The sequence below is a fragment of the Thermobia domestica genome, chromosome 3 (assembly GCF_964235325.1).
Source record: "Thermobia domestica chromosome 3, izTheDome1.hap1.1, whole genome shotgun sequence".
NCBI classification, from domain to species: domain Eukaryota; kingdom Metazoa; phylum Arthropoda; class Insecta; order Zygentoma; family Lepismatidae; genus Thermobia; species Thermobia domestica.
The window spans coordinates 60,261,475-60,280,757 of NC_137456.1; the positions used below are offsets into that span (position 1 = coordinate 60,261,475).

At 37.2% G+C, this 19,283-nt stretch overlaps 1 protein-coding gene across 2 annotated transcripts; it reads left to right on the forward strand.

The window, feature by feature from the left end:
- The first annotated feature begins 154 nt into the window (after positions 1–154).
- Positions 155–18,687, forward strand: Vps20 (vacuolar protein sorting 20). 2 transcript variants are annotated; one of them, XM_081750935.1, is made up of 6 exons: positions 155–394; positions 5,530–5,639; positions 7,937–8,060; positions 11,112–11,228; positions 16,350–16,497; positions 18,402–18,687. In XM_081750935.1, exons 1-6 carry the CDS (start codon positions 320–322, stop codon positions 18,452–18,454), a joined length of 627 nt encoding a protein of 208 aa, XP_081607061.1. In that variant the 5' UTR covers positions 155–319; the 3' UTR covers positions 18,455–18,687. The 2 variants fall into 2 exon arrangements, with proteins under 2 accessions (XP_081607061.1, XP_081607060.1); XM_081750934.1 differs by having other exon boundaries at positions 157–394; positions 16,350–16,536.
- Positions 18,688–19,283: the final 596 nt, after the last annotated feature.

Consider the following 19,283-nt stretch of genomic DNA (forward strand, 5'->3'; position numbering starts at 1 on the left):
ACGTAACTTTCAATAACGTAATTAGGTTGAGGAATACCATTTCCTGTTGATATTCTTCATTTATGTTTAGTAAAATTATATTACATTGCTATAAAACGTACTTAGTAATACTGTAATGAAAATATTTCAACTTGATAAAAATGTATAATTATTATGTGGCAATACTGAGAGACAATAAAATAACGTAAGCCGCAAAATGTGCTGAAGGTCGAAGAATGAATTCCGAATGTGAAAGTTGAAGGCAATTGAAAAAGAAGGTGATGTTGACAAGTTTTAGAAGAGTAATTCCCTTCGAGTTTGTGCTACAGTTTAATTTTCAATGGGTGGACTATTTGCAAAACTAAAATCCAGCAGTCACAGCAGTAGGGTTACTGACCATGATAGGGCCGTACTGGTAAGTTGGTATAATTACTTGTGGTTTCTGTATTATGCAAATTTGCGAAGTGATTATTTATATTTACAGTGTTAAATAAAGGAGCAATATAGCTGATGTAAAGAATATAGGATTCTGGTAATTAGACTATTTAGAACGATATTTTTTAAGTGCTCAAAATTTTTTAGAGCTTTTTGCTCGCTCGGTAATAGTATACATGAGAACCCCCTGATCTGCGTTGCTTCTGTGTTGTATTACCACTTCTACATGAAATACCATAAATTTTCTACGTAGTGCAGTAGTAAGAAGTATCCATGTGCACAAAACACGCGATATGCATTAAATCCCCCCACACACACACACACACAGTCATAGATAAAGTACAAGGGCTCTACACATGCAGATATAAAGTACAGGTACGTTCTTTTTTATTTTCGTATCAGTCGATATGTAAATAAAAGTCGCTTTGTTACCCCCTTTGTAAGTTCGTACATACTCAATGAATAATCCCTAAAAGTATGAGCGTCCTGCTCCTTCGGGAACTGATGCAGCTTCATGTATACTATATCCTTTATTAGTTATAAAGAATCGTACTATCCTACCTTATAGGAGCATGTTTATATTCATGAAATGTGAATTTTTGTTAGCAGGAAATTCATTCAGGTTAATTCTAATTTCGGGGGCCAATACCAGCCATGAAGGTAAATACAACGTAATATGACCTAACTTAATCAAAATTAGGCTATAGTTATCAAAATAGGGTGCAGTTTTACTATACGGATCCACAGATTGTACAAGGCCCTGAAAAATTTAGGGAAGTCTTTGCAAATTTGCCTATTTTATGTCCAGAACAGAACCAAACGAACCCCTGCGGGGCTTGTAACCCGTTTCTACCCCCTACTCCTACTCCTGCTTCTACTACTACTTATACTATGGATCCGTGTAGTAGAACTGCACGCAAAAAGTATGAATTCTTAGAAAGAAAATCATTTTTACTGCCTTAGATGCTGTATTTTAAGAGAGAGGTTGCTTTAATAGGTGCAGATTCTCCTTAGTAAGGCTGAGTATAAAACACGAATGCTATATAACCGAGTCAGGACAAAAGCTGAGTAGGGAGGTTCCGTATTAACCAGGCACGTCAGTGATGATGAGTAGCACGTAAACTACATATGAACAACATATTGTAACTTACGTTCCAATGGAATTTTCATCAATTCTTTCTTCTTTCCTTTGCACTTTTTGTTTATTTTATTTCACGTCTCACTTTATCGCAGCATCATGTTAAGCCATCAATTGATTCATTTCTCGTTGTTAATGACATATGCTCTTGCATTTCTGACATATTACGTCATGTTTGAGTAGCTCACACTCTTGCAAGAATTCAATATTCATATGAGAAATTGAAGATTTGGAATTTCTTGAAATCTTAACATTTTATCCTTTCCCGTAACGTCAGGTAATTCGAATTGCTGTCTTAATTTAATTTGATGTTTGAAAACAACGTAAGTCAGTTCGGCCACACCTTGCCATTCTTCTCGGACACTATCAGCACTGACTGCCATTACGTTACTTCTGACTGCTCACTGGAACGAGTCGGCAGTTTTTTGGACACTTCGAACTTTAAGAATCAGAATCACAACGCTGCCTATTATTGCTTCCGTATGTGCTTACCAATGCAGACTTTGTATTGGACTGAAGTGGCCTGTGACTATTATGTTAGGTGCCATCCTGACATTTGCCTAGTGTGAATGAGGAAAAGCTAGAAAAAAACTCACTCAGGATGGCTGTTACACCTTTCGACCGAGTGTCCCCACCAGGGATGGAACTCGGAATCGCTCGCATCTAAGGTGAGTACGTTAGCGACTACACTGCGCTGGGCCACTTTAGAGCATTAATATACATGCTATCCCATTTTAGGTCCGGATACTTAAATTAATTACAACTCGCTTCTTTGATCAGGAAATTCACTTTTAGTGCCTTAGAAAGTATTTCATAACAGAGAACTGCGTGCAGAGGAAAACATACTTGTTACAGGTATAAATACGCATTAGTACGACTGTGCAAAAACCACAAGCCAACTAGTACTTGGGTGACCACTAAAAGCAAGAGTTTTATCTAACCGAATCAGAACAGGAGCGCAGGGGTGCTTCCGTTAGGAGCAGGCGCGTCAGTGATTATGGGTATGTACTTGAACAAAGGTAATGGAGAAACACTTCATTGCCATGCCTCACATGCCCCACACCTATTGGCGACTTTTATTTTTAGAGGTTAACTCCACTTTTTGATCTGAGTGTGAGGTATAGGATTTTAAATGTGTTTCTATGGAGGTTTTTTTTTTTTTTTTTTTTTTTTCCTCTAACTTTTAAACTGAACAGGTTGAAGCTTAGTCAGGAAGATTCTGCTCATCAAGCTGAGTATCCGCCAAGTGGAATTCAAGATAGCGGTGACACGCCCACTTCTGATACTCATCACGATTATTTAATGCTGTAAGATATTGTCTCAGCAGTTTCCTTCTACAGCTTTCAGCTAAGCTTGATCTGGTTATACAGGATTTTAGAGTCGATTCCTGTATCTGAATCTATTCATTTCTGAAATGTAGATTATAAATGCTGCGCACAAATATGTTAGGTACAGTAATAATCCAAGACTTACTTAGGAAGTGTTCATATTTTATAAATAACCGTACAGTTTTAGTGGATAACCTCTTTCATTATCAGCGGTGTTGAAGTTTTCGGTGCAATCTTATCACTTATAAATGGAAGATGCTGATGGTCTGGTATAGTGATACCGGACACAAGTCATACTTCTGTCTACAACCACCATGGGCGTAGTTTTGGCTATGTAAACATGCCCTAAATTACACACTAGCCGTTGGGTTGTAATGTTGACAGTATGCACGAGGGCTCTAGCACTTGGTGGGATTTTCACGGCACACGCACACGCACATCCACAGAGTGTGCTAAAAGTCATGATTCATCAGATTCTTCCCAACTTCTATCATCTAATTCGCATGTTCGTTGTAGACCAATCAGGCAAGTCTTGAATTGACTGAACCCGGGAGACGAGCTGCTGGATGAGCCCGTATGTGTGAACGTACTTTGTAGTTTATTTCTTCAATAGATGTGCAGTTTGTATATAAAGGATGCCGCCTTCTGTGTGTAGTGGGAAGTGCCATCAATAAGTCATCGTCCGCGGGAACTTGTAGAAAATACTCCCGATAACTAAATGGCCAACCGGCCTCTCATTTCCAGCATTTGACAGCCGCTCGTCAAGTCCGCGTGGACACTTAATTGCCACAGTTCCAAACCCTGTCCTTTCAGTCAGTGATTAGAAAATGCTATTCAACATATATAGTTTTCTTATACATATATATATTATATTATATTCGATTGTAGCAAAATGTGGAGGCCTGATATCTGTTTTGCATTAGCGATAGTATTGGGAGAGAGAGTGAGAGACAGAGACACAGTGGGTGTTGAGACATTGCAACCCCGCAAATGCGGGCAAAAGAGGGATGGAGGGAGGAAGGGATACTGTTGTAAAATCCAGAATGGGAAGTTCAAACAATACTTTTTTTGCTGCACATCTGTTGAAGAAATAAACTCTAACATTATCGGGGATTTGTTTTGAGTTAATCACATTTATATTGGGTAGTCAGCTTTCTAACCATACTATGCCTGTGGGCCTGTACCAGTATCTGAATGTAGCACTTACTCCGACAATCGGCACCGTCAAATTGCACCGTCCTCCTCGGTTTTGTGACGGTTTATTGTTTAGACACCATTATTGATACACTTTCACTAAAGCTACTTTCGAACATCCACTAGTTCACCTGTTTGCCCGATCGAGACATCAGCTCTTTCGGAACGCTGTGATCTGGCTTTGTCGAACACGGATAAATCTTTACGTTTACCCGTCACACATGAACTCATTTACTTAGTGAATACTTAACCCCCTAGTTATACACAACCGGTATATATCCTGCAGCATCACGAAACTCACATGAAGCAGGCTCGGAGTGGCCAGGACAGAAAGGCAGTGATCCCTGCCGGGGCCCTCTCAAAATAAATAAATGTTATATAATGAATACTGAATAAATACGGAAACTAAGGTAAACACATCTACTGTGTTGTAGTTTACATACTTACTCGTTGTAGTTTGTTCCGTTCCCAGAGTTCAGTGGTCCTCAGCATTGAATGTACTCGTTGGGGTCCCATTATTGAAATAAAACTAACAGTATTATAAAGTTCTATCTGGGGCCCTTTGTTTGTAGCCTAGTAAGAATATATTTCAACAATATGAAGAATGGGATCCCAGCATCATATTGTCTAAATGTGTATTGGAGCCCCGTGAATGCCGAAATGAGACTGACTTTTATAAAGTCCCTGGGCCTTCTGTTAGTCGTTGGACAAGTTATTAAAACACCATAAAGAAATAGAACAGGAGCCCCATTACCACGCGTAAATGAACCTGACAGGTTTATAAAGAAAAGCCACACTCCATCACGGAAAGATAAGATGGGGCCCTCCAAGTAAAGCTCCTGCAGGGGCCCTATAGCCCCCAGTCCGAGACTGCATGGAAGCAAGTTCGAATTAATTATTCGGGGAGATGGTAGTAGTTCTGTGATAGATCAGTGTATTTTCAAGAGTAGTAAAATGCTAGCAAAACATGCAACAATTTCTGGGTCCAAGTGCATTTTAACTGCATTTAACAATTTCAGTAATGTCTATTGCCTTCGTCAGTAGCTCTGGGAGACTCACTTGAAAGTTTTTTTTTTCCCTCAGGATTTCATTTTGCAGGTTTTTTTTTTTTTTTTTTTTTTTTTTGTGCCCCGTTGAAAATGATGAGGTTTGAACTCTTGTTAATATAAATCCCTTGTAGACTATTCGAACAACTCTTCGTTTGAACGATCTACTCCGCAAACACTGCACTATGCATTTTTTTTATACAACTGGGCACACGAAAAAAGTATAAAATGAAATTCTGAAAAGGGAAGGAAAACTTTCATGTGAGTTTCCTAGAGCTACTGACGAAGTCAGTATAGATTGTTGAAACAGATTGTTGGACTTTGTAAGTTGTTATATTTTTACTAATTATTTAATATACGTCAAATCACATCATTAAATAAGTAGTTAAAATCTTGTTGTGTATTTCAGCAATTAAAGCAGCAAAGAGACAACTTGAAGCAGTATCAGAGGAGAGTGGAAGTCTCTCTTGACAATGATAGACTATTGGCAAAAAGGCTGTTGCAAGAAGGCAAGAAGGAGTAAGTATAGACACATAATATGCATTTTTATTGCTAAATTTTCTTTTGCCGAAACCAAGCAGAATTACCTACCCACTGTATGTGTATCATTGGTAGTACACGTAAAGTCGACACATACATAGCGTGAGGCATCTAAAAGTGCCACCTGAAATGCTGCAGAAACGAGAAACGCTAGTGATATACGATAAATAGCAATATTAAATGGGGTTCGTCAAACGGAGGTGTGGTGTGGCAGGAAAAACATCGACAAATGGGGCACCAGGAAGAAAGTGACCTTTTTATAATGGAGCGATAGACAAATATATATATATATATATATATATATATATATATATATATATATATATATGACAGGGCACACGGAGAAATACAACGCCGTTTGTATCACGCTGCTACTGCACACAGTTCCACAGGGAGATATGGAAATGGTTGTAAACAGAGACAAGTGACCCACTTGACCGCCAGTACTTCGGTACGTATGCTGTCTGAAGTGTTTGACAGAGCAGTTCTTGACGCGGAGAAAGTTGCGATTGCCGAGCCACAAGATCGTGCTAAGTCATAGCAGACAGTCGTAGTGGTAAGAGTGAAAAAAGTGGTATTTACAAGCGCAGAGATATCCGGACAGACGGGAGCCATCGTGACGTCTTTTTGGTAAGCTCTTTGTGAAACTAAGGCAACGGAAGTGTAACATCTGAACAACGTGTGCGGGAGAAGCCAATTAAAGGTAAGGTGAGGGGCAACAAGCGGGTAAACATCTCCTTGAACCATTTTCCATACATAAGAGACTGAATGCTGACCGATATATAAACTTCCTAGAAAATGAACTGTCAACACTATTAGAGGACATATAGCTTCAGACAAGAAGGGAAGTGTGGTATCAACATGACGGATGCCCAGCTCACAGTGCATGACGCACTACAGCATGTTTGAATAATATGTTTCTCAGTTGATGAATAGCACGATAAGGGTCTGTCAAATAGCCGGCTCGTTCTCGAGACTTGTGGCCGTTAGACTTTTTTCTTTTGGGGAAACTGAAGGACATTGTCTACCGGGATGTGCCAATAACACCAGATGATATACAATAAAGCATTACTGCAGTCTGTAAGACCATTCTATATGAATGCTATATTCTGTGGAACGATCTTTGCGTGTGCGCTTCGAGGTCTCATTTTGAACATACTCTTTGACAGACTAGGTTTACGCTCATTGCACCACCACATAACAGTCTCTGTGGTTCTTCGACATACTGTCATGCTCATTGTCATTACATTCTACACTGTCAAATAAATGGTGTTGTCGATGTCTCGTGTTTTCTTTCTTCCCTCTGGAACGCCATGCGATCGTGTTTCTTCGTCTCTTCCCATGACTCCTGACAGTTAATACGTATCATGGTACTGGCGGTCAAGTGGATCACTTGTCATTTTGTATGAGACAAACGGCGCTGTATTTCTCCGCGTGTACCCTTTCACGTTATTCATGTTTTTGTCTATTGTTCCATTACAAAAAAGTTGTAAGCATTTGTTTTATGGCAAGGACTTTATAACAGCCGAATCGAAATATGAGACATATACTAATTGAGAGGTCTTATTGAGCGGAACAAAATTATGTGCGTGAGTGTAAAAATCTCATGCTTAGTTTTTGAGGAAATCGAGGAGAAGTAATTTCTTTGTAAACTTAAGCATGCATACTGTACGATACATGCCATTTAACAAAGTAAAACTTATACTGAAACTTATCCTTATTAGGCTCTTTATTATGACACTAAAGAAATAACAGTACATAGTGTGATTAATGAGATATAGCCTAAATTATAATTAAGGCTTGAATTTTGATTTCTGTGTAACTAACATATAGTTCAAAGGTGGGATATACATCAATCGATAGGCCATATGGAACTGAGTAAGCGACGTGCTTGAGGATGAATTCCTATGCGCAGTTTTCGAGAAAATCCAAGAAAAAAAAAACACTTATGGCGCTAAAAAGGGTATCGTTCTTGCCAATAACAATTGACAGTTTATATTTTGCTGTAAATAATTTATTTATGTGTCACGTAGCAGACTGTAGCTGTTGTTGTTTGTCCTTGCCGAACGTTGACACACATCCTCCTTGTGCGTGCCAGCTACTTGTAATAATCTGTACTAAGATGTACCGTGCTGTAGTCATCGTGTTTGCATGAAACTAATGTTAATAAGGTAATAACTTGTGTCAAATACTGTATCTAACACTCCTTGTGGTGTATTGCCGCCAGTTCGTGATTTTCTGTTTTGACATAACCTTATGAATTTTTTTGTTTTTAGGCGAGCGAAGTTACTCCTTCGGAAGAAAAGGTTTCAAGAGCAAGTGTTGTCGAAGGCTGACGGGCAGCTCGAGAACTTAGAGAGGCTTGTGACAGACTTGGAGTTTGCACAGGTGGAAATGCAGGTAAGGGGTTTCGGAACCAATGTGCTGTTGAGGGAATTGATTTGCTTTTCTCTTGGTTTTGAGTTTTAAACACTGAGCACCATTTTCGTAGTATCCAAGTACTTCGGATTTATATTTATATATTGACTAATTATTTGGTTAAGCCTTTATAGTAACCTCTGTCCAGCACCTTGCTTTATGGTAGTATACAGAATAACATTTTCCCCAAAATCTAATTTATGGTAGCAACTAGAAGAACGAACTCAACTGCATTTGATTACGTATCATGTTGTTTTCGTATCCTGTGAACTACTTTTTAAAATAAAATCATTATTTAATTTTAATAACTGTATGTTAAAACTATTTAGTTAATTACAAACTAAATACAACTGTTATTTAAAAAGTAAGTCACAGGATTCCAAAACATGATACGTAATCCTCTAGTCGTTGTCTTAACTTAGATTTTGGAGGAAAGGTTATTCTGGCAGCACTGTATTTTCTATGGATGGCAACACTGAAAATTCTTCAGGTTCATATTTTCTGTTGTAGAATAACCTTATCTATGATTGTGGCAACTTGCATTTCATTATCTCCTTTCACTTATGAAAAAGTCACATCTTTAGTGTGGCTGGTCTCAGAGACCGTTTTTTTTCACCGTTTTGTTCTATGAGTTCTTTCTCGTTACTAAAGCTAAATATGGTTGTATTATATTACCATGACCTTTATCAATATACAACTATAATCATTTCAATTATTGACCTTAAAAATACTAAGAGGTTCTACTCCCGCCACTTGTTCTGAAAAAAATAATTAAAAAAAAATGAGCACCACCCGGAATCTGAGACCATGCCATATTTACGAAGGGTTAAGTGAACGTAAGGCACAAAAAGTAAAATTCCGGGAAATTATGTAACCCATACTGTGATTAAGACTCCCAAACAGGTATAGATGAAACAAATATAAAGTAAAAGTTATAGAAGTTCTAATAGGTGTATTACTATGAAATGTTCTTGATATCCTTTAATTATTGAAAGGAACTAATTTGTATTTTCTTCTTGTAATCATCTTCTTTTATACAGAGGGTGTACCATTTGTCTTGATACGACATTGTAACTTTTAAACTAGTAGACAAAAATCGCTGAAATTTGGTACCATTCAAATATCGGTAGGGGGCATTGTTCGGCATACTCTCTGATACTCCAGGGTTTACCATGTTGCTAACCTAATATCATATATTTTACAAATAACACTACGTCAGGCTATTACATATTTTAAATTACATGTAAAACGACAACATACACCACTTTTGTCATGTAGTGTTGCAAATCAGGGACGCTACATTATCACATACATCAAAATTTTGGTGGCCTCTGCAGCAGTAATAAGGCCAATGAAACAGACGGGGCAATGTACATCCGAAGTGCTTTAGTATCTAATAGTATGATCATGATATAACGAATTTTGAATGAATACGAACAAAGTTACAATGAAGTGAAAGATTGATTTCTTTTTTCAAACATCTGTATTTTGAAAAACTGCTTACGTAAGTATCTCATACAATTGCATGTGTTTCAAGAGATGTGAAAATGACAATGCCGTTTATAGTATCTCAAATTGTTCTAGAAATATGGCCAAAACTGTTAAAGTTTGAAATACGGCTTAAAATTATGTGATTGTAAGAACTTATTGTCATCCGACCTAAAAGTATTGTTGTAATGTTATAGAAGCAAAAGTAAATCAAATATTGTCTTTAAAAAGTTCCCACGAATACGTCATTTTAGACAAAATATCAAATTTTACTTTTTTTTTTTAATCTCCCAAATGATTTGAGATATCAAATTACTATAAACGGCATTATGATCTGTATGTCTATTGAAAGCCATCTACATAATTCGATGTGATACTTATCTAAACACTTTTTCGAAATAAACTGCTTTGAAAAAAGTCAAATTTTCAATTCCGTGTTAACTTTGTTTCTACTTATTCGAAATACGTCATATGACGATCGTAGTATTCGGCATTAAGGTACTTTGGATGTACATTACTCTATCCGTTTCACGTGCTTTATTCCTGTTGTAGAACCCTCCAACATTTGATGTTATTTTTCGATGTTTATGATACTGCAGCGTCCTTAGCTCGCAACACTGCTTGACAAGTGTGGTATTATAAGTTTTCGTTTTATGTGTAAATTTGAAACATGTAATAATCTGATGTAGTGCCATTTGAAAAAATGCAATTTTATGTTGGGTTGACAACACTGTTAACCTTGTGATATCACAGAGTATGCCAAACAATGTCCCCCTGCTGATAATTGCAAGTACAAAATCTCACTGTATTTAAATATCGTTACTGTATAACAATACTTGTATTGTTATCACTCTTTATTATATCTTTATTTGTATTTGTGGGCAGAAATACTTTTAAATTATGCACAAGCTGCTCTAGAAAGAAAGAAGAAGATCATGAAAAAAATAACGACAATCCTGCGGCAAGGACCACCAAATTTTATATAACATATAACGAAATCCCCACAGTTCATATACATTTAGATAACTACAAGGCTAATGATTTAACAAAATCCATTTACACACGACATCATGATATTACCTTTTATTATAGTATGTGACACATTAAACTTTTACACTCTTTAAAAATTGTACATGCAGTGTACACAAGATGGATCCTTTATTATATATATTTATTCTTCGTTGCTATGACAACTAGAAAAGAAATTACATCTATATCTTTTCTTTCTTTTCATAATTTTCTTCTTCCTTTCTAGAGCAGCTTGTGCATAATTTAAAAGTACTTCTGCCCACAAATACAAATAAAGATATAATAAAGAGTGATAGCGATAACTGCGTTTGATTAACAGGGCTAAAGAAAATGTCGCCTCGGGATTGGAACCTGAATTTACTTAATTGCGAGGTGGAAACACTAATTGTTCACCTACTCCCGTAAAGTAGCATGAAATATTGGTACGTTTACAGGTTAAGAATATGAAGTAAATAATATCTATTGTGAAATTGTCAGCACAACTATATTTATTTATTTTTGTTTGTTTTTCGGTAGGTGGTAGAAGGACTGAAGGTGGGCAATGAAGCTCTGAAGAAAATCAATGCACTTCTATCAATAGAAGATGTTGAGGCGATCTTGGAAGAGACAAGAGAGGGCATGGACAAGCAACGGGTAAGAGAACCATTATACATAGCACTCACCTGGACGTGTTACAGCTGCTTTAGGTTGTCTTTTCGTCATACTTCTTCCCTATACTATCTGATGAAGCATTCAGCGAAAGCATTTATAGTATACTTTTTGTGTGTGTGTGATTATGTTTTCGCTGTTTTTGGTAATTCATTTTCTATCACTTCAGAATTCCTTTATTCCATCTATACAGAGTACATTCCAGACTAAGACTACCGGTTAGAAGCTCTACACCAGCTTTGCAACTGCATTTTTGAAGAAAATACCACCAATGATTTCCTTACTAAAGTCCAATTTTATGTAGCCAACCATGGACCTCTCGAGGACATGTCCCAATTCACCATCGTGAATCTTATTCCGAAAACACACAATACTTCTAAATTCCATCTTTCCAAAATATAGAAACTCGCAACCTAAAACGACCCATTGCTTCTGTCAGTATTGATAACCTCACAAAATGCATCTCTGTTTTCCTCAACTTCCACCTCCAGTGCCATGGCCACACTTTCCTATCATAATTCGAGAGTACATACTACTTCCCATGCATTCTTTACTCGTCCCCTATCTTCCAATACTATTCTAGCCTACATAGACGTAACTTTATTATACACTAATATCTCACTGACTTACGGCCTCAGCGTCCTTGAAGACTTAAAACATACTACTAGGGCCTCAATTATCCAGCACACAATTCCTGATCCAATATGCCTAGTTTGCCCTGACCATGAACAATTTCGCATTTGAAAATAACCGTTATCTTCAAATTATGGGCACTCTCATTCCTTCCTTATGTTTGTAAGGGTGCCTGATTAGCAGATATTCCGCCTATTGCCTGGTTAATCTTCCCAGCTTCGATTCATAGATATCTTCCTAATATGAACACACTTCCAAAGAGCACTAGAATAATTCCTAGAATCCCGGAAGAAGTGCCTTAGTTAAACTCATCTTGCTTCTTCACCAAGCATACAGTCACCTTCCTGGATGTGTACGTGAAAACTTGAGAATGGGCGTCTATAGAGTGACATACTAAGGCACACATCAAACCTATCATCAGTATGCAATGCTTCCACTTCAAGAGCTACTATGTGAGCTTACCATATCAAACGTTTCTTGCTCTATTCCTTGGCCATTCGGGGAACGCATATTTGTTCCATCTCATTCTCCGTCAACAACTACCTCAAAATTCTTTCGTCAACTGAGATACTCGTCAACTTGATCAGCAACAATTCAGATGTGGGAAAAAAAAAAAAAAAAAAAAAAAAAAAGGCTCTTTAAAATTGCTTATTCCCAACTATTACTCAACACCATCCCGGTTTCCATTACTCCCACATGCTAATGAATCTTGCTTACTCTGTACTCATCATTTCACCTGAAATCGTTTACAGAAGGTCACCCAACCTCCATACCTTTATTACGAGAACTAGTCCCTTGACATTTCTCCACCGAAGAAATATCAAATCCAGTTGTAAAACCTATCCTACGTTGCGATACACGTTTCTCATATTTTTCTTATGGGCAAAATTCTAAAATGAGCTACAAGAAAGAAAAGTTTACTATCTTCTTTCTACATTAGTATAAACTTTTTGTTCGGTCTTGGAAGAATACCGTGAGAACTTCCCCTTTACTCTGATTTCACGCTCTTCACATATCTGCCCGGCTATTCTAGATTCTACTTGGAGGTTTGCATATTAGCGTTATGCACACACTGATGTTTGTGTTGTTTAAATACAGGGTGGGCCAAAAGTCATGAAGGGGTTATGACTGTGAATAACTTTTTTTATTATTTATCATTAGTTATCATTGATATTTCACAGACTTAAAGTCCAAGGATGGAAGATTGTTTACACTTATGTGTGCAAGATAATCTCAGGCAGGTGTCCGCCGTTGTGGGCCTCACAGATATAGGTCCTGTGGCACATGATTCATGACCGGTCAACACTTCTGCTCCAAGTGCCCATATTTCTGCATCAATATTGTCCTTGAGCTGCTGCATCGTTTATGATTTGTTCACTTACACTTTGTCGTTCAGATAGCCCCAAAGAAAATAATGAAGCGGAGTGAGTTCAGGCCAACCAGAAGAGTTTAACCCCAGTTATGAATCATGTGCTACACAGGACCCGTATTTGTAAGGCCCATAATGGCAGATACCTACCTGAGATCCACACACAAGTGTAAACAATCTCCCATCCTTGGTCTTTAAGTGTATGAAATATCGATGGAAACTAATAAGTAAAAAAGTTATTCACAGTTATAACCCCTTCGTGACTTTTGGCCCACCCTGTAGTAGAACTATTATTGTTTTCTTAAACTCAATACCATAGGACGCATAGATTGGAGGATGTGAGTATATGAATATAGCACTTCTTCAAAATGGCGGATGTACTTCTCTCTCACATACACAATATATGTATATATGGGGTGTTTCTAAACAACACCGACAACATTTGGGAGGTGATTCCTGACACCAAGATAAGACAAAAAGTATAGACCAACCTGGGTGCACAAATGCCATAGGACCGGGGTTATAGGCTGCCGAAAACCTGAAAAAATGAACTTTAAAGGTCCATAGCTCCAAAACTATGGGACCTACGGTAGTCGAAGCAAGACTTCACTTAGGAACTAGTATGTGCCCTATCCAAATCCATAGTTCAGAATCCTGCAATACTTCCGCAACAATTTTTATAGAGGTAGTTGGTGAGTACTTCAAATTATATGTCCATAGCCAAACTCCCTCTATAAAAATTGTTACGTGAGTACCGTAGGATTCTGAAACATGGATTTTTGGATAGGCCATGTATTTGTTCTTAAGTGAAGTCTTGACTCGACTACGGTAGGTCCCATAGTTTTGGAACTATGGACATTTAAAGTACATTTTTTCATGTTTTCGGCAGTCTGTAACTCCGAAAGGAAGCATTTGTGCACCCAGGTTGGTCTATACTTTTTGTCGCATCTTGATGTTAGGAATCACCTCTTAAACGTTGTCGATATTGTTTTGAAACACCCTTCTTCTTGTTCACCTCAAGCATAGGTTGGTGGGCAACATGGAAATTTTAAAACTTTTCTTTTGCTTGGGAGAGCTGTTTTATACCTTGATAAGGCCTCTTCTTTGTAATTGCATCCAGATATTCTATCCTTGGTCTTCCTCTTCCTGGTTTTCCTTCTGCCTTTCCCTCTATCAGCACAGTGATCCAATCAGAGTGTCGAATAAGATGGCCAGGCATGCTGTTTCTTCTTTTTCCTATTATCTTTATGATCTGTCGTCCTTCATTTGCTTCCTTTAGTACGACTTCATTCCTTTTCCTTTCGGTCCATGATATGCGCAGCATTCTGCGCCAACACCACATTTCAAATGCTTCCAGCTTGGATATTTCAGCTTTTCTCAATGTCCACTTCTCTGATCCGTACAGCGCCACGCTCCATACCAATGTCTTAATAAATCGTTTACGAACTTCCAGCGACACATTTCTTGATGTTAGTAGTCCTCTTTTCCTAATGAATGCTTGTTTAGCCTGTGCTATTCTGGAGCTTACGTCTTTTTCGCCTCTTCCGTCCGAGGATATTAGACTTCCTAAATAGAAGAACGTCTTAACGTCTTCGATTTTCTCTCCATCTACCCATACGTTTGCCCCTTCCTATATATATATATATATATATATATATATATATTTCTACTGGCTTTAATTGCAGAAGAGACACACAAGTAGAACATCGTTTTATCCTTCACAACGGAAGCTTTCAAATGATGTACAAATTTCAGTTGCATAGATCATTTAAGAGATATTTCATGAAAATTCTTTCTGCGAATTTATCGTGATCAATGCTGTTACCGTGATTCTAAAGTGGAAAACAACATTTACTCATTATTGCCAATAAATAAATCAAGGTCTATAGTAATCCAATAGATAGACGTTATGACTTAAGCATGGTAAAATTAATTATGGGAAATTCATGTGTCTCTTGCTTTTTATATATTTTGCTTGTTATTTTTTTATGCCGATGATACAACTTTTTAATGTTTATGATGTGCCGTTCAAAACAGAAATATGTTCCTCGACGGTTCTGGTATGTTATTCAGCAAATAAGATTTTCATTTTACACAGCAAGAGACGTAAATTTAACATTGTTCTGGTCGTCTCAAAGACATAATCCTTTATCATTATATTCATTATTACGAAAGCTTTCAATGGTGTAATTGTCAGGACTATATAGGTATGGAAATATTAGGGTATTTTCGGTACCTTCCATTACAAATTAAATTAGCTAGATTACTTTGTATAGAATTTTTTGGGCAATTTCCTTATATCTGCCAATCTATACGTTCTACGGCGTTAACAGCATTTGAAAGCTTGCTTTATTACGAGTGAACACCGTTATAGTCAATATGATGTTTAAATAAATTTATTTTTGTCATTTGACCTTCTGTTCTGAAAGTGTGTTCGAGTATTCAGAGAATAAGATGTATAATTATGTTCTTTGGCAATTACAGCGGTCCTCCTGTTGATTAACAGAATATGTATAATTTTCGTTAATTTTGCCCTGATTTACTACAATAGCGGATGCTGCGCATCAAAGGAATACATATTAATTTAAAAGAAAGGGATTTGACTTGTAAATTGATGTTTGTGATATACTAGCTGTTGTAATATTGTGGTAATTTGCAGATATTCTGGTTATGTTACTTGTCATAAAAATAGCTTTAGTCGTATTCTGTGTAGTTAGTTTGTACTCTTTTGTGTTTTCGTTTTTTTTTCTTTCTTTCTTTCGATAGGCACTACCGCTATTTAGCATCATAATTTGTGTATAATTTAAGTGATCCTTGTATAGTAGTGTATTAGTCATGTAATAGTATTGTGTTCTCTCAGTAGCTTTTAAAGAATTTAGTTTGAAATATGATAAATCAATAAATCCTTGTTAAGGAGTGATTTGATCTTTCTTCTTATGTGCATATTAATGTACTCTATTCCTCGCAGGTCCCGTTTCCTCCCACTTTCTTCATTCCACCATTTCACTCATCTCTCATAATCACCGTCTCCTTTAGCCTAACCGGCATAACCGTGGGACGTAAAACTCAAAGATTTCATTTCATTTTCATTTTATTCCTCGCAGGAAATCGACGCCCTCTTGAGTGGAGTACTGACCCAGGAAGACGAGGATGCTGTTCTGGAAGAATTAGAGTCCATCATTAAGGATACGCTACCAGAAGTCCCGGCAGAAATTCCCGTTGGTGTTCCGGCAGAAGTTCCTGTTGGTGCTGGTGAGCCTCAACTTCCAGAAGTACCTCACGAAGAGCCAGGTAGACTATGCGTAGTAATGCGTAAAGTGTACTTTGCATGGAAAGGTTGTCATTATCGGTGTTCCACCTTTTTAGGAGTTTATATGGTGTGTCATTAAAGAAAATTTTGACCTCATTGTGCCAAAACTGTAGAAACATGTGATAATCACATCAATAGAAGGTGAAACCAAAGAGATAAATAATATTAGTAAAAATATATCGCATATACAGCCACTATCGAGATGTAAAAGTCAGAGAATAAATTCAGCTTCTTGGGTATGTCCATCCGTTTAAGAGTACACTGTTTCAACAGTACCATGTGACGTAGTCTAATGATTAGAGTGTTGGACTCACGTCCACCGGTCCCGGTTTCGATTCCCGGCCGGTGCTTCCCAATTTCTGGCTTCCACCCAGCGTCGTGAGGCAAACTGGGGATTCATGTGAAAACAAGACGTAGCGGCTACTAGGTCCAGAAATTTCTCGAAACGCCGGTTATTTGACAGAGCGACGCAGCGCGCTGATCACGTGTAGTTCAGCCAGTTGCTGACAGATGGCGTTGGAGTGGCTCAGACCCTAAAATGGGCTGTTATGCCAAGTGGGTTGGTTTGGTATGCGACGGATAAAAGTAGCAGATGTTGCGTGTTGTAGTAAAGCTTCAAAATGGAATTAGCCTAACCAAAGTAGGATTTAAAAGGAAAGAAAAAAAGTGTTTTTGGGAGAAAAATATAAGCTAAAATTTTCAGTTGTAATGGTACGTTCAGTGTTATTTTCTGTGATTATTCAGTGTATGGAAAGAGATCAAAGCAATTCATTTACTTGGTCAGATCTACATTGTATCGGGGGAAGAAGTTTAATTTTTGAGAATTCTTTGTAGTTGGTATTTTCTCCTTCTTGTTGATGGCATGAGCGCAACATTGTGAACCTAGTAATTTTGGGAGTGCGTGGAAGCTCTTCACCTTCTGTTTCTCAGTGGATCATTCGTGCTATCTTATTTTGTAAATAGAGAAAAACTAGAGAGGCTGATATCGTTTTTACCCAGGGAAGTATTTCTCCAGGAATTATTTTTCTCCTTTTGTCGTTTATCACTAACTTCGTATTGAGTGAACTGTTTTGACTAAAATTTTGTGTAATTTACCTTGTACGACATTCAGTATAAAGTAAGCGTGAAAAAAAAAGTTATAACTAAATAACTGTATGGCCTATGGAACGCGGAGGTTCAATGCCGTGTTCACAAAAGCTCTTCACTGACTTTTATCCTTAGCCAACTGGAACCAGAGTCTAGTTCGTATTCGTAACTCTGCGAAATCGCTGTAGTTTTGTGCAATCAATTAAGCGTCCCAAGAATATATTCAGTTTCCATTCTAATCTCTTCCACTTCCGGTTTTAGTGTTAAGAAAGTATCACGCCATAAATAAGTCTTAAATATAATAAAAAATCGGTTGCGTTGGCAGTACTAAAGGTTCTAACTAGGAAATAAGACGGTGAGGGGGGAGACTGGAGATTTTTGTTGAGAGGAGACTATAGGCAGCATGCAATTTAAATTTGTAGTGTCATTTCCTGTTGGTAGTGATGAGCAGGGAGAAATCCGAAGAATTGGTGACGAATAGACGACGATAGGGAAACTTCCATTGTTGAGCTGTTAAAATAATTCAAATTTCAATTTACACGTGTAGTCAGTGACAAACCAAACTACAGTGACATTTTTAGTTTTGATTCAAATACACGAAATACGAAATTTCGTATAGATACTTTTAGTTTTGATTCAAATACACTATCTATACAAAATTTCGTATAAATAGTACTAGATACGAAATTTTGTTTATTTAATCTACTTCCAATAGTTTTGTGTTATCAGTTATGTTAATATATTTTTTTTCTCATTACAGCTAAAGTGAAAGAGAAGAAGAAGAAAGAAGCGGTAGCTATGGAAGCTTCGTAACATTTTCAATCGCGAAACGTGGATTGCTTTTTTTAATACACGCTTGTTCGCTGATTGCTAACTTCAATTATATATGATCAAGTGAAAACAATTAAAGACCAATTAACTTTGTCTGATTTATGTGAAGAGTGAACAATATCGAATGTGATTCTTTCCAATTTGTAAAGTATTATTTTGTACAGTAACATACTATAATATATAGATAATAAGCAAATATATTCATAATCTCATAATATGATGTAGTTTTCTGATTTATTTGTACTGAATATACATTTTGACCAAGACCAGCCTTAGGAGGTGCAGGATCCATACAAGAGCAAATTTGAGGGATTCCCATTCCCAGCCAACATATACCAAGGTCTTCAGGATTTATATGTATATATTTAGTGTTTCAAAACAACACCGACAATGTTTGGGGGGTGATTCCTGACACCAAGGTGAGACGAAAAATGTAGACCAACCTGGGTGCACAAATGTTTCCTTGCGGAGTTATAAGTTGCCGAAAACATGAAAGAAAGAACTTTAAAGGTTCATAGCTCCAGTACTATAGGATCTACCGTAGTCGGGTCAAAACTTTATTTACAAAATAGTATTATGCCCTATCCAAATATCCATGTTTCAGAATCCTAAGGTAGTCACACAACAATTTTTATAGAGGTAGTTGGTGAGTACTTCTTGCGTGAGTACCTTAGGATTCTGAAACATTTATTTTTGGATAGCGCACATATTAGTTCCTAAGTGAAGTCTTAACCGGACTACGGTAGGTCCCATAGTTTTGGAACTATGGACTTTTAAACATCATTTTTTCATGTTTCCCGCAGTCTGTAAC